At 35.1% G+C, this 14,997-nt stretch overlaps 1 protein-coding gene across 2 annotated transcripts in view; it reads right to left on the bottom strand.

Moving 5' to 3' along the window:
- Window positions 1–14,997, bottom strand: part of LOC134743659 (A disintegrin and metalloproteinase with thrombospondin motifs 1-like) — a 75,126-nt gene that overhangs the window by 14,889 nt on the left and 45,240 nt on the right. For both annotated transcript variants that reach the window (XM_063677243.1, XM_063677245.1), the window contains exons 7-9: window positions 9,306–9,438; window positions 2,948–3,120; window positions 1,113–1,258 (exon numbers count right to left, since the gene is read on the bottom strand). In XM_063677243.1, coding sequence (XP_063533313.1) covers window positions 1,113–1,258; window positions 2,948–3,120; window positions 9,306–9,438 — 452 coding nt within the window. The remainder of the gene's footprint in view (window positions 1–1,112; window positions 1,259–2,947; window positions 3,121–9,305; window positions 9,439–14,997) is intronic.

Genomic DNA, 14,997 nt, shown 5'->3' with positions numbered 1-14,997 from the left:
TATGTCAGTATATATAGTACTATGCAATTCTAGATTTCTGGACTTCAAAGGAAAAGGACATTAATATTTATTAAGGCATTAAACGCTATGAAATGCTAAAATTTATCAAACATGACATTTTACTTTCATTGAATCTAGTGTCTTAATGGATATAAGTATTAATCACGAGCTCTCATAAAATTAATATATCTATCTGAAAAATCAAGAAGTCCGGTATTAATATTAATATTTGCGAATACATTTAACTACACGATCAGCATATTTGATATGTATGAGTAGTGTTTACTGAATATTTAGCCTTCGCCTAACAAAATTACAATTTAATTAAGGGGTAATCAATTAATCATGCAAGGTTGGTTGTTATCGGGCCTAGTAATGTGTTTTAAGCGTCATTATCATTGTTTGCTTCACAATATTCAAATGTTCATTAAAGCTATATTGTTCGTTGTTTCTGAATCAAAATAACAGGGCAGTGGACTTTTTTATGCTGGGAGTGACTCACTTAGATCGGAAGTGACCAGCCAAACCACATAATTATTTTGACTAAGGTGTAGAATTGGTGAAGTTAGGGCGTGTAGTTAGAAGCTTGGCTGTAGAGCCAAGAGAGAGATGAGATCTGATAATTTTTTGACAGAGTGCGTCATATAGTCTCGTCTTGGTGACATTTACATGAAAATGTTTTTGATGGAATAATTAAGTCCACTGGACTTAGGAATTTTCTATATTCTTTGAAGAATAATTTATAATACATGTGGTTGCAAAATGTGCCAACCTAGTTAGGTAATTATTTGCGTCAGTAGGTCCGTAGTCGGCTGTGCCTTACCAACCTTTGGCCTTTTAATCATTAACTTCAGAATGTAATTAATGATTAAAAGGCCAAATGCAAATGTAATGTGTGTTTTGTATACGACATTTGTTCCGGTTTAAATTAATGAAATCGTATTTTCTTAAGTTAAGTTGGAATTTGTATGTCTATCTTTTTGTTTTTAGCAATTAATGCATGTTAGCCATTACGTATTAATTATAATGCCAATTAGCACGTAAGGTTTAGCCGTTAGTGCTTATTGAAGTAAAAATAAATGAAATAAACAATTAAACATATTAGGTAATACCGTCGGTGTGTATGTGAGGTATGAGCGAGCCGCGCCGGCGGCGGCACCAGTCGGAGCGCGCGTCGCGTACAGCCGCGCAAACGCTGCCGGCCCAGCACGTCGCCACCTGAGACGCGCCCCCCTCGCACGCGCTCTCTGACACCTCCCTAAATCAGAGCTGGTTTACACAGTGTTGTCACAGTTTCTTAACACCAATACATATTTACAACTATGTAAACTAAATTTAAACGCGGATAGGTAAGAGGATATAGGACGTTTAAGATATTTTCGATTAATGCTATGAAAAGTTAACCACACTATAAATTTTCTCCTGCCTGGTTTTGCTATTCCATTAAGTAAACCGTGCGTGTAAATATCAGAAATAAAAAAAACGGTATAAAAAAGATGGATTCAAAATTTTACGGAATTTAATGCATGAAAAATTTTGCGTTAAAAGCGAACAATTTTGTAATTTGCTAATCGATTTTCTCAAAGGTATTCATTGTGCATATACAATTGGATAATACAAATATACTCGCATACACATTTTTAAAGTTAACAACAACAGTATTTGAACATTATTTGAAAGCATTTTCTGTTACTAAACTATACTCTTTGTTGTCTCGCCCGAGTCTCTACTGACTACCTAAAACAGTCTTATTCTTAGATATGCGTTATTCATAATAGATCATATCGAAAATTGATTTTTGTCAGCGAAACGTCTCCGCGTGAACTGTACTTTTATAGGATATTTTTTTAAGTTCATACAGGTTATAGGTACGGAACAATTTTTCTATGGGAGTAAGGGACCAACCACCCTGAAATCACGAAGATCATCGAAATAAAAAAAAATGGAATTAGAGTTGTATTTCTACACCTTTTTAATGTAAAATTCACATTTGAAAATACAGTCCCTTATACTATAGGTACGTTGATATCCAATATACCTAATAAACAAATAGTAATCCAATCACCGAGGTCGAATTTAAACCAGGGTCCACAGCATTTGCGGAAGACACAATAACTCAATTTAATTTGTATGAACTTATAACGTTCCTGAAATTCGTCTTGAATTCATAAAATATTATCATTAAATTGTCGCGCCTGAATACGGCTTAGGTATAAAACAATTTTCACTGAGATCGAAAAACTCATAACACATTGAGTGTAGCTTTTCAACTTATTCTCAAAACAGTTGCTAGTTTACAAAGAAAAGTTTTATTGAACTATTTTAACGGCGCCATTAACTCCTATTTTATTTAATACGGTTAAGTGATTGCCTCCTTATTTGGGCAGTCTTTATTTGGTCGAAGTTAAAAATTTAAACCGGTCACCTCCTCAATATGTTGACATTCAAAACAAATAAATTTGTTTAAAAAGTTTTGGAGGTCGCTTCATAAGCATGGAAGATCTGTGATTCTCCTAATAGAGTAAAAAAACTACGAGGCATCCCTGCGAAAATTTAAAAAGAGAGTTATGCACTACCCTGCACTGATTTTGTTGCACATATTTAGGTTGTAGTTAGAACATAGAAGCAATTCCTCTAATGGCATTCGGCCCACTCATTTCAGCGCGCGCTATCAATGTTATATTTTTGCACTACAGATCATAAATACCCCCTTATATCATTCTATTATACATTGTAAAAAAATGCTGAACAAGACTAACGTATTCAATATTACCGTACCTCTTGTATCAGCATCGTCGCGACCTGGGCCGCAGCCCACAACCGAAGTTAGCGTTGCACGCGCTCCATGCCCCCACTCTTCCGAATGCCGCCGCTCCGGTGGCTCAGGTGAGTAGATACTCTGTCCTCAAGACTTCACCGGTCTAAAATGTGGTTTATACTGACTTACCCCTTGTACCAGCATCGCCGAGACCTGGTTCGCAGTCCATAACCGCAGTCAGCGTTGCACGCATTCCATGCCCCCCACTCCTCCCAGTGTGGCCGTTCCGGTGGTTCTTCTACTCTGTCCTCACTTCTGATCCCATGACCAGGCATTGGTTCACACACTCGATTCACGCACCACTGCAAAAATGTATTTCTTTGATGTTTGACTTATAAAATCTATAATATTTATTAGGTAGTTAGGTAGTAATTTCGTGACAGGTAAATGGGGGTTCACCAAAAATCTATAATATAAGCGTGTGTTGATGCTGGTCCTGATCACATGTATCGACCGCGTAGGTAGCTCTATAAATTGCAGTCCTATAGATAAGTGAAGTTTATTTATCACTACAGGTTTTATTTTTCTAAAAGCTATCGCATTAGAGCAAGACATGTATATAAATACGACATTTATTTACACCCGCACTAAAACTTTGTCGTAAATTTCAACCGGAAGGTCCTGCTCCCAACAGACGGCAAAGTGCTTGCTCATGTTTTATCAGCCGAATAATTTTTTTTTAAAATAATTTGCTAGTGAGGAAATACTTTAAGCATACCAAATTTATGAATACAGATTGAACAAGTACCTACCACTAATCGAATAAACTGACGGCTAAGCATATTAAGGTAGTCAAAAGTAATATGAAAAGTCGCAAACAACAACACACAAACCACAACAAATTGGTGACAAATTGACCTATTTTTATTGCTCTCAAATATATCTGGAGGTATTTCAGAATGTATTCACTCAAGTATATTACGCCTAAATTATTAACACATTTGAAAAATCTAACGACAACAATACATTTTAAAATTATCAAGATTTTAAGTCTATAGAGTGGCCCAAAGAATCAAACTTATCCATACATGTATGAATGTGCATATGTATAACAGATAGACTTGGACATTTAAAAGAGTAGAGGTAAGTAATAGTTATCTACTAGGGTATTTGACAATCGAGTAAAAGTCATACAATGTACTAAAGTTACTAAACAAAAATAGAATGCCAAAATATTCTACGCAGCAGTATATTCTATGCAGGACGCTCAGTTTCTGACTGCAATCAACGAATTGCACTGGTAAAATAGTTTTCCCGAGCATCTGCATGAAAATAGGCAATATTTACGGCGCTACATTCGCCCGAGGCGTGCGCCCGGCGATATGTAACAAATTAAATCAGCGCCGTACTTTTGACCTTTTACACACTGCGACTTTTTGCAGCGATACACGGCCCAATTTGAACAATACTTATAAGATGTCACAGCGATACGATGAGAATGGCCATTATTTCCAGAAAATCGAATTTTACTGGAAGCGATTTTTTGATTCGCAAAATTTACCATTTTATTCTTTCTCAATAGCTTCCTTTCCCGAAAGCATATCTAACCAATTTGCATATTTTGCTATTATATTCTTCTTATTGTACTGTAATGTAAATCAATATTGTACAATAAAATATGTTGGTTTTCGTTTGGTTGCACTGTTTTGGTCGCAGTTCACCTAACACACTCCTCGCTTCGCTCGTCGTCGCACCTAATTAGGCTCTGTCAAATGTCACTTAAGTGATCGTAAACATGAAATATATATATATTGTGCGAATTGTTAAAAATCCTGTTAGAAAAATAATCTATTGAAATAGTTATTTGTTATACAAGGGTGCAAAGTTGTATTTTACCCGCGAGTGTGGAATTGAAACACGAGCAAGCGAAAGGATTCTATAAGTGAACCACGAGCGAAGCGAGAATCCTGAGCGTAGCGAGTGTTTCAACACAAGAGAAGTAAAATACATTTGCACCCAAAATACAAAACTTTTCACCTCCCTATAGCGAGGAAAGTGCAACATGCAAAAAAACAGCTCATAAAAAATATATCTTTATTTGTACACATTATAATCATCATCAGGTTAATTATAATCATCATCAATAAAAATAAAATAAAATTTTGCCTTCCAGGATGTTTAGGAAAGAGTACTACTCAACTTGTGCGTTCAGAATTATATTCAACACCACTATAAAAAAAAAACAAATGTTTCTTATGAATTTTAAGGTTTATGACTTAAAACCATTAAATAAAGCTAAATTTGGTATTTTTTATTAAATTCCCAAACCATTTATTTAATAATAATTAATATCGAACGAACCATTATTATGAGTGTTTTACGTTTTGTTATCTGTCAAAAGCTACTTAAACACGCACCAAGGTCAAATTACTTTCCCCACTAGTGGATAAAATGCATTTTTACCCGCTTGTTTTCTTCAAAACAAAACTTCATAAAACGTGTAATATACATCGACCTTATTTCCACGGAAGTACAAAAATTAACGCTACAGTAGCTATTCAGCGTGTATTAGCCCCTCGAACAGCGATCGGATCACGGAGTATGCGCCCCAGCCCAGCATTCCTCGTATCGTATCAAGCGCACGTGTGTCGGCATAAAACCGTTGACACGTGAAAAGCTCACGAATATTTTACTCGTACCTGAATGCAAATTTTAGCACTGGGTGTCGCTGATAACACATGTTAACACATAAGCGAAAATGCTGTAGATAATTTTGGTCGTGATGTTTTTTTAAACAACTGACGTCGAAGATTTAATCCTCTAAGTCGGCGTTTTTCAAGCTGTTTTTTATTAAATACTTGTACTGTAGAACTACCTTTTTCCTTTTTAGGGTTCCGTACCCAAAGGGTAAAAACGGGACCCTATTACTAAGACTCCGCTGTCCGTCTGTCACCAGGCTGTATCTCATGAACCTTGATAGCTAGACAGTTGAAATTTTCACAGATGATGTATTTCTGTTGCCGTTATAACAACAAGTACCAAAAAGTACGGAACCCTGGGTGCGCGAGTCCGACTCGCACTTGGCCGGTTTTTTTTTTTCAATCTGATCGTTACCGCCATCGCTCAATAGGATAAAACCGCCTATTATTTTCCACCTCTTTTAAGCTTTATGATATGTAAGGAAATATTACTTTATTCAGGATTACCTATTGTCTTCTCGAAACTGTGAAATATTTTCTAATCAAGTTCCGTGAAGCTTTTCGCACCGGAGGGTAACTTTAACTTATATATCTAATGAAATAAAACTATGAAAACGGATTATATCGCGTATATTGAATTTATAATACATCCCGACGTTTCGAACTCTTTACAGCGTTCGTGGTCAACGGGTGACTGAGGAAAAATTACAAAGTGCAAAAAACATGAGTAACTATCGCGGTAACCGAAGACAATATTTTATATATCTAACTTTAAAAACATACTGTATTACCGCTTTTAAAAGTTTAATGTTACTAAAGATGTCAGAGTGATATGAAAAATTTATAAATAGCAATAAGATACAACAAAACATCTAACTATAACAACGGTTGAATCACTCGCATGTTACTTTCGATATTACTTAATACGAGGGGACATTTACTCTCCACGGCAAACTTGGAGGACTTCACGGTTTCAAAATTTATACAAACTAAGTTGTTGTTTGCTTCACGGGTTGAAAGTGAACCTTTTATCCATCGGTTGTTACTCTAAACTTCGGAACATTATTGGCTCAAACTAAACGAAGGAGAGAGGTCGAATGCTCCCTAAGCTGAAACAACAAGAATAGCGTTTCTTGGTACGCCCTCTGCACAAAGGAGCTGGCCATAAAGAGAAGGGCTCATAAAGTTTTCTAATACTCCAAAGTGTTTTAAGGGAAAATGCATGGCACGCAGCAAAATTGCCTCATGTTTAAAATGTGTTGTTGATCCGTCAAACATAAATAATATTTACGGATTATATATATAATCCGTAATATACAGGGTGGAACAGAACGAACGACCTTTACGCAAACGGGGAATTGTTTAGGCTACGTACTTTATTTTTAACTTATTAATCACGTTAATATTTCTGACCGTTTGTGAGATACAGTTTGTTAAACATTAGTGCAAAAATCTGTTTGTTTCTACCCTAGCAAGTAGATCCGATGACGTCATGAACGTAAAATGTAAACTCAAATTAATGACATGACATGTGTCAATTAAAAATGTAAATAACTTCGTAGGGTTGTCACTAATATTAACATGCTTAATTTTAATGATTTTGTTTTACTTTTTAATCCAGCTTTGCGATTGTAATAACTCGATTGTAGATCGCTTAGATAACACTGTCCTTTCAGCTCAGTCGCTAGAAATGTTCCATCCTGTATATATATATATTTTTTTACTAGCCTATAATGGTGTCTGCTGGGAAAAGGCCTCTCCCCTTGTCTTCCACGACTCCCGATATAGTGCCTCCTCTGGCCAGTTATTGATATTATATGCCAGGAAATGAATGCTCAAAAAAGTTGTACAGAGAAATAAGTGAAACACAATTTTTGACTCCCTAACTTTGTTTGGACTAGTTGGAAGTGAATATATCAAGTCCCCGGCCGTAGCCCCTGAGCCGGGGGGAGAGGGGGTTTAAAGGTCCCATTATTTGGTTTTTCGATTATATCTCGGAAACTATGCATCTTAGCGCCATGGCCACTTATACAAAATTAAAGTTAATTTAATTTGTTACAAGTTTCATTTAGTCAAGTTTTTCGATATCTTGAATAGTTTTTTAAATATCCACTCTTGAAAGTATATTTAGGGCTCTAAATTTTATCGTGATATCTACACCAGTGAAGCTGCTAGGCCGTGTTTGGTATCGTTTACGTATAAATCGGGGGTGCTGAGTTCATTTATGGTTTCACATTGACACCATTCCGAAGTAAAAACAAAATAATAAAAAAAAAACTTTTTTTAACCTCTCTTGACGCTTAAACCGCTGAACCGATTTCATTGAAATTTGGTATAGAAATAGTCCCGGGACTGGATATAGGATAGTTTTAATAACCAAAATTATCTTTTGAGGGTGTAAAAAGTGCGGTGGCAGTTTGTATGGAAAATCAATAACCGCTGAACCGAATTAGATGAATTTTGGGATAGTCTTCATCATTGATTTAGTTGAAAATGATACCAATCATGACTTCAAACCTGAACTTAAACAGTATTAATTTCAGGAATTCAGTTTCGGCGAAGAAGCTGAAATCCCCCTGCACCCCATTTCACAGCTTTAAAGGATGATTTTTGAGGTAAAAACTCTTAATATGTCCTGTCTCGGGACTCAAAATATCTATGTACCAAATTTCAATTAAATCAGTTCAGCGGTAGCGTGCAAAGAAGTTTAAAAGAAAAGGTATTTGTTTAAAGTTTAATATGTTTTTACATCGGAATGGTGTCAATGTGATACCATAAATAAATTTGGCACTCCCGATTTATACGAAAACGATACCAAACATGGCCTAGTAGCTTCACTGAAGTAGAATTCAAGATAAAATTGAGAACCGCAAATAAACTTCCAAGAGAGGATTTCCCGAAAACTATTCAATAAATATATCGAGAAACTTGACTAAGTTCAACTTGTAGAAAATTTAATCAGCTTTCGGTTTGTCTAAGTAGTCATGTCGCTAAGACGCAGTTTCCAAGATATGTAAATAACCAAAAAATGGGACCTTCTTACCCCCCTCTCCGCCTACGGCTCAAAGGCTACGGCCGGGGATTTTTAATATGTTCACCTCCTAACTAGTCCAAACAAAGTTACGGAGTCATAAATTGTGTTCCAAGCATTTCCCTCTATACCTTCTTATTGCTTGACCTTATAAAAAACTTTTTGTTTCACAGCCGGCATTGTAGCGAGGCTGTATTGGTTTTAGCACAGTTAAATTGAAATATTTCACGATAAAACGCATGCGGGGCTTTTCAATTGCCATTTTATACCGGACGAGTTTGCATATCAGCCTCCAGTTAATAATTCAATACACTCTTTGTTCAATCAGTTGGCTAGTTCAATTTGACAGTTTTTTTTAAACTATCGTATGCTTCGTGTTGCATTGCAGTGCTGCTGAACCGTAATATGTTTTTTAGTTGCACAAACGTGTAGCCTAAATAGCCTAATACATTCATATAAAATAATAAAAGTTGGGCGCAACTTTGAGCTTCCCAATGGAACTGTGACTTTCAAGTTTCAGAAATGGGTGTTGTCCATCCTTAATTATTACTTGACTCCGCAAAGCAATCAACAAATCGCCTTACGTTCATTTATGCTCATTTGAACACATCATGGGATTGGGCCTAACAAAGTGACCAATAGTTTGTAGATAACCCCAAACGGAACTTAAGTAGGTAGGTAATGTATGGAAATCTTAGCTTTTCGTTGCATATGGCATTCTAATATATTATTACTTTTCGATTTGGGTTTGTCGATATATGATTGTCATCTTGCATGGATACGGCCCTGATATGTTATGTTACACATGGCTGGTTACCTGGCCGGGCCCGCAAGGCGTGCCGTCGAGAGGCGCGCCGCGCTTGGATCGACACACGTTGGGCTGAGCGCGGTGCGCGCACCACAGCCGCCGACACGCAGACCTCACTTTCACCGATTTGCACACCGAAAACCTACGGACAATTTGCAGTTACTTTATTTATGCATTTTATATAAAAAAACTTCATTTTTAACTGTATAACAATTTATAACATACATTTAATAGCAGACATAGATATAAGTATTTTACTTAAATGTTCATGTCAAGTTTCTTGCTATTTCAGTATATCGTTTTAAAATGAGAGCGTATCTTACTTATTATTATTTTTTTATTTTATTTTATTATGGCAACAAACAGTCATTACATAGAAAGATACAATAAATAGACTACAGAGAAGACAAACAGTGCCGAAATTTTTTACATGTGATATTATAGAAACATTATAAGAGTTGATACTGAGTGGTAGAGAGATTCATCGTGCAACCCAACGGACAGGTTTACAACATTTAAACTGATAACTGAGTACTTTGTATACATACGTATATGTAATGAATTTTGAAAACCTTCCACTGTCAGTTAAGTTGTCGACGAATCCGAGTAACAGTTTAATTAAATGACAATTTATAGGAAATACTTATTAAATGGAAAGTAGCAAACTGAAGGTTCTTAAAATCTATATCCTTATAATCGATAATACATATATCATTTACGTTTAACATTATTCAAAGTTCCAATTATTAAGAGTTATTGACGGGGATGTTTTAATAAGCAATTAGATATTTCGTTTTTAAAAGATAAAATGGATACATTAAAAGGGTTTATATGCAAAAACTGATTATTATACATTTCAGGCGCACGGGAGAGAAAACAATTTTTTGTGTATTTTTTCTTAAAGTGGGGAGGTGAAAATAGATATTTTTTACGTGAGGAGCGAGCTGGACGATTACTACACGAAAGCCTTATTTTAGATAACAAAGTAGGAGAGTCGATGAGATTATTTATAATTTTAAATAAAATTGTCGCATCAGTCAATTTGCGTCTGTTCTCTAAAGATAGAAGTCGGTAGTGCTTTAGAGATTCCTGGTAACTTGAGTTAATACGAAAATTGCGATAGTTGAGTATTTTAATAATTTTTTTTGGACTTTCTCTATTCTAGATTTATGGCACTGGAAGTAAGGGCTCCATACAACACTACCGAAATCTAATATGGATCTTACAAACGAGAAGTAGAGAATTTTAATTGTTTTGTTGGTTTTAAAGGGTTTACTGAGTCTATTGATGAGGCCTAAATTTCTAAATGCTCTTTGAACTATTTTGTCTATATGTGCATTAAATGATACCTTATCATCCATTATAATACCTAGATCTCTAATATTAGTAGCACGTTTAAGTGTATTATCACAAAGGTTATAGTTGAATATTATTGGATTTATTTTACGGGTATAACTGGTGACAGAGCACTTATCAGCATTTAAAAATAATTGATTCTGTAAACAGTATGACGACAAAGTTCTAAGATCATCCTGCAAGTCAACAATCTTTGATTGAGGTAACTATTTTAAAAAGTTTCGTGTCATCAGCATATAACAAGTGATTGGAGTTATTAAGTGTTGTACCAATATCATTGATATATATTGTGAATAAAAGGGGCCCCAAGTGGGATCCCTGAGGAATACCAGAAGGCACGCTAAGATAATTAGAGCAGTACCCTTTAACACATACAGCTTGACTACGGTTACGTATATATGAATCGATCCATCTAAGAAGGCTGCCGTGCACACCGGCGTTCAAAAGCTTGTTTATGAGCAAATCATGATTAATTTTATCGAACGCTTTTGAAAAGTCGGTGTACACGACGTCCACTTGTTGATTATTGTCCATAGCTTGAAGTATAAAGTCTGTAAAAGTCAACATGTTGGATTCGACACTCCTACATTTAAAGAAACCGTGTTGATGTTCAGATATGTGGTGTTTCAATGCTGCAAATAATTCAGTAGTGACGATTTTTTCAAAAACCTTGCCTAGTACGCACAGTTTAGAGATGGGTCTATACTGGTCAATATGTGCCCTACCCTCTGTTGTTTTGGGTATGGGTGTTATTAAGGAGGATTTCCATATGCTTGGAAATATTCCTGTCTTTAGAGAGAATTATATTTATTGTATGGGGGCGGCTTTTTTGGCGGTGGATTTTTGTGACTCTTAAGTTTCAGTAGATATACCTAAATAATGACAGATTACTATAAGATTATATCTGAAAATACAGCATTGAATTATCATATATTATTATATGGATAAATTATTTTTAATTTTTATTACATTTAGAACGCCATATGACTTTGACCCATGTTCTTTCACGGATATGTGTTAAAATTGTTAAATATCAAACAGTGTCGCCATCTACACGATTATAGGCCAACGGTATGGCGCCATCTATTCGAGCATTAATTTTTCTTGATTTTCCGAGGTACGTTTTTTTCAGACTTATCTTATACGGAGTTAGTCATTTAGTCATTTATTCAATATTGCATTGTCATGTACATAATAAGGTGTTACGTTTCATATAGCCAGTTCATGACACCCTGTAAGGGCACACAATAGTACAGTTCTATTCTATTAATTCTTGTCTACATATTATAATTAAGGTAACATAATAAAATTAACATATTAGCGTATCAGTAGTTTAGTAACCTATTAGTTACTCATAAATTAATTTAGTAAATTCAAGTTACATATATCTTTGCTCTGGGGGATGATAAGATCATATTGAACAACTTTTACTATGGGACCAACCCCAAAATCCAGAAAAATTGTGCCATTTTTAACCAAAAGGGTACTACTACTACTACTAGGCGCTATTACCTTCTTAACTTCAATTTGAAATCAACCTTATTGACAACCGACAATGTGGTACCTTTTGGTTGAATACGTCACAAATGATCTGCTGTTCCATAACTAGAAAACATTGACATATGATTCGTCCAAATAGAGTATAGGTAAAAAAGTGTATAGATATAGTTATTAAAAGAGTCTATCTATGTTGTCATTAAAACAATTTTTGTTACTTGGTTGGAATTGTAATTTAGAAAATTAGTACTTAATACAAATAAGTAGTATAATATATCATAGTGAATAACATGTTTTTGCTATACCATTCCAGGGTCCATTATGTAAACATACTGGTATGCAAATAAAGATCTCTATCTCTCTCTATTTCTAAATTTATGAGATAGCAGAATTCTTTTACGATTTCAGGGTTGGCCCCATAGTTGTTCCGTATAGTTATGACCGATTTATGTTTCTTCATTTCACTTCCACCTCTAAGTTGGAGAAGTTGCAGAGGTTTAAGCGTGAAGAGGTAACACACAGACAAATAGACAGACAGACAGGCATACTTTCGTATTTATTATATAAGTATGGATACTCGTACTATCCTTATTACTGGATTGAGGCATCTATTAGCAGTTGTTCATTGGTTCAGTCCTATTGTAAGTTAATGTTAAATTTTCTGCAATAAATCTTGTACCGATCTCATGGAGGAATTATAATATAACCATTTTGATTGAATAATCTCGCCGTTCCTTAATCATTCTTTGGTCTCAGTTGTCCATAGCTACGACGGGGCTCAAATTACTACTTGACCTAAATCCACTGAATCACTCGAAACTCGAAAAAATTGATCGATGTTTTGCTTTTCAAATATAACTAATAATAATATTTTGAAACGCTTGAAAAAAAGATGAGCATAGCTAGTTCATTTAATTAATAAGTAATTAAGAGTCCCCGGCAAGCTCGGTCCTCCATACAAAGGTAGTTTACGCTCTCATTTTAAAAAGACTAGCTAGATTGCTCTGCAACATTGTACTTACAATAGGATAAGGTATATCTAGGTCTGTAATTAGTTTAAGTATGTAGCTTCAGATACTATAGTTAAAAAATACAGCATTTGTTTTTCATACAAAACTTGTTTGTAAAACTTGACAATTTAAAGGTGCTTGTTGCTAGGCCTATTTGAATAAAGAATATTTTGACTTTGACTTTGACTTGTTTTTGCTCTATTTCGTTTGTTTTATAAGCTGGAGCTAAAACTAATTACAGGCATAGATATACCTCATGTCATTGTGTATGCAAAGTTTCATTACAATCCAACACGTAGTTTTAAAATGAGAACGAAACTCGGTTTGCATGGGAATGTGAAATTCGGCCGAGCTTGCCGGGGACTTAAGTATTCAAAAAAATAAACTGTACTTATATCATAAAACTTCTTAACAATAGGGTATTTGACTACTTGTCAAATCAGTTTCTTTTTTCGAACTGTCAAAACGATTTTGCTACTATGGAATTTATATGAAACACTAGCATGTGACTTCACAATCAAATTACCTAATTCTCTTTATAGTTTTACGCGGGTTTTAAAATAGAAATTGTGTCAAAAATAACTGATGTAAGCTTAAGCTTATAATTTCTGGCACGCGTAGCACTGTTTTTATTATCTTAACTGGATGTCGACGGAGCAAATGTTAAAGTTGAAAATTACCTATATTCTACCGTTCTTCAAGTCGGGGCTAAAGGTTTGGACAGTGAATGAGGAGCTCACGACCCGGTAACAAAGCGAGCGTTGTGGAAGGGTGAGAGTTCGCTCTGCCCCTTTGTACAACCACTTTTTCATTTCAATTTTTTTATTTGCATTAATTATTTTTATGATTTTGACCCATGTTCTTTCACTGATATGCGTTAAAATTTTTAAATAACAAACGAAACCGTCAACGCCATCTATACGACTGTAGGCCAAAACTAGTAGCGCCCTCTGAACGAGAATCAAATTTTCTTGTTTTTCGAGGCACGTTTTTTCCTTAGACTGTATCCATCTATTACGGAGTTATATCTATCTTTGATATTAGCCTTCCAAAAAGGTACCTAAGCGTAATATTTGGACTCAAAAATGCAAATTGTGAAGAGAGCGTGTTTTTCAGGGCAACTTGTGCCATAAATTAGGAAGACAAAAAGGGATATAAACTATGTCAAATGCACACGATAAAAATTAAACTGCTGTATAAATTGTCGCTCGCATTTTATCTGTGATAAAAGGAAGGAGTATTTTATACGGGCCTTTAATTGTCTTTATTGCTAAGTGACGGTCCAAGCTTGGTTTAAAACATTATATGAAGTCATGAGTCATGACCTCGTAAGCCTACGACTATAATCCTGCGGCCGTAGCACGGTCCAATTTTTATCACCTGTCACCATGCCTATCACGTTCTAACAAGTATACGTAAGTGCGAGTGACAGACATAGTGACAGGCGATAAAAATGGAACCATGCTGCCCCCGCTGCAAACTGCCTAATTGTTTTAAGTACCTATACTTCTGCCAAACCAACATTTTAATTAAACTTTACGATACACATGTTTTGATATATACAGAAGCATTTATAATAGTCAGTACGAGTCGTTTAATTATTGTTTTACTAAAGTAATTGTCCAAGCTGATTGAGTTAAAATATTATTAGGGCCGTTAACTCAATAATGCAATAACCCAGGAACCCGAGTATTTTGACCGAATTTGGCCTCACCCTTCTGTAGTTATTGCATTATCAAAAGATTAAGTAAAAAAGTTTACCTATTATTTTTTGCCGATATATATATTTTTTAAGTTTTTGGTATGGAAATAAGGCTAACAAAGAAATTGTATAAGGA

This window comes from Cydia strobilella, chromosome 8, assembly GCF_947568885.1.
Source record: "Cydia strobilella chromosome 8, ilCydStro3.1, whole genome shotgun sequence".
NCBI classification, from domain to species: domain Eukaryota; kingdom Metazoa; phylum Arthropoda; class Insecta; order Lepidoptera; family Tortricidae; genus Cydia; species Cydia strobilella.
This window is presented reverse-complemented; position numbering and strand designations above follow the sequence as displayed.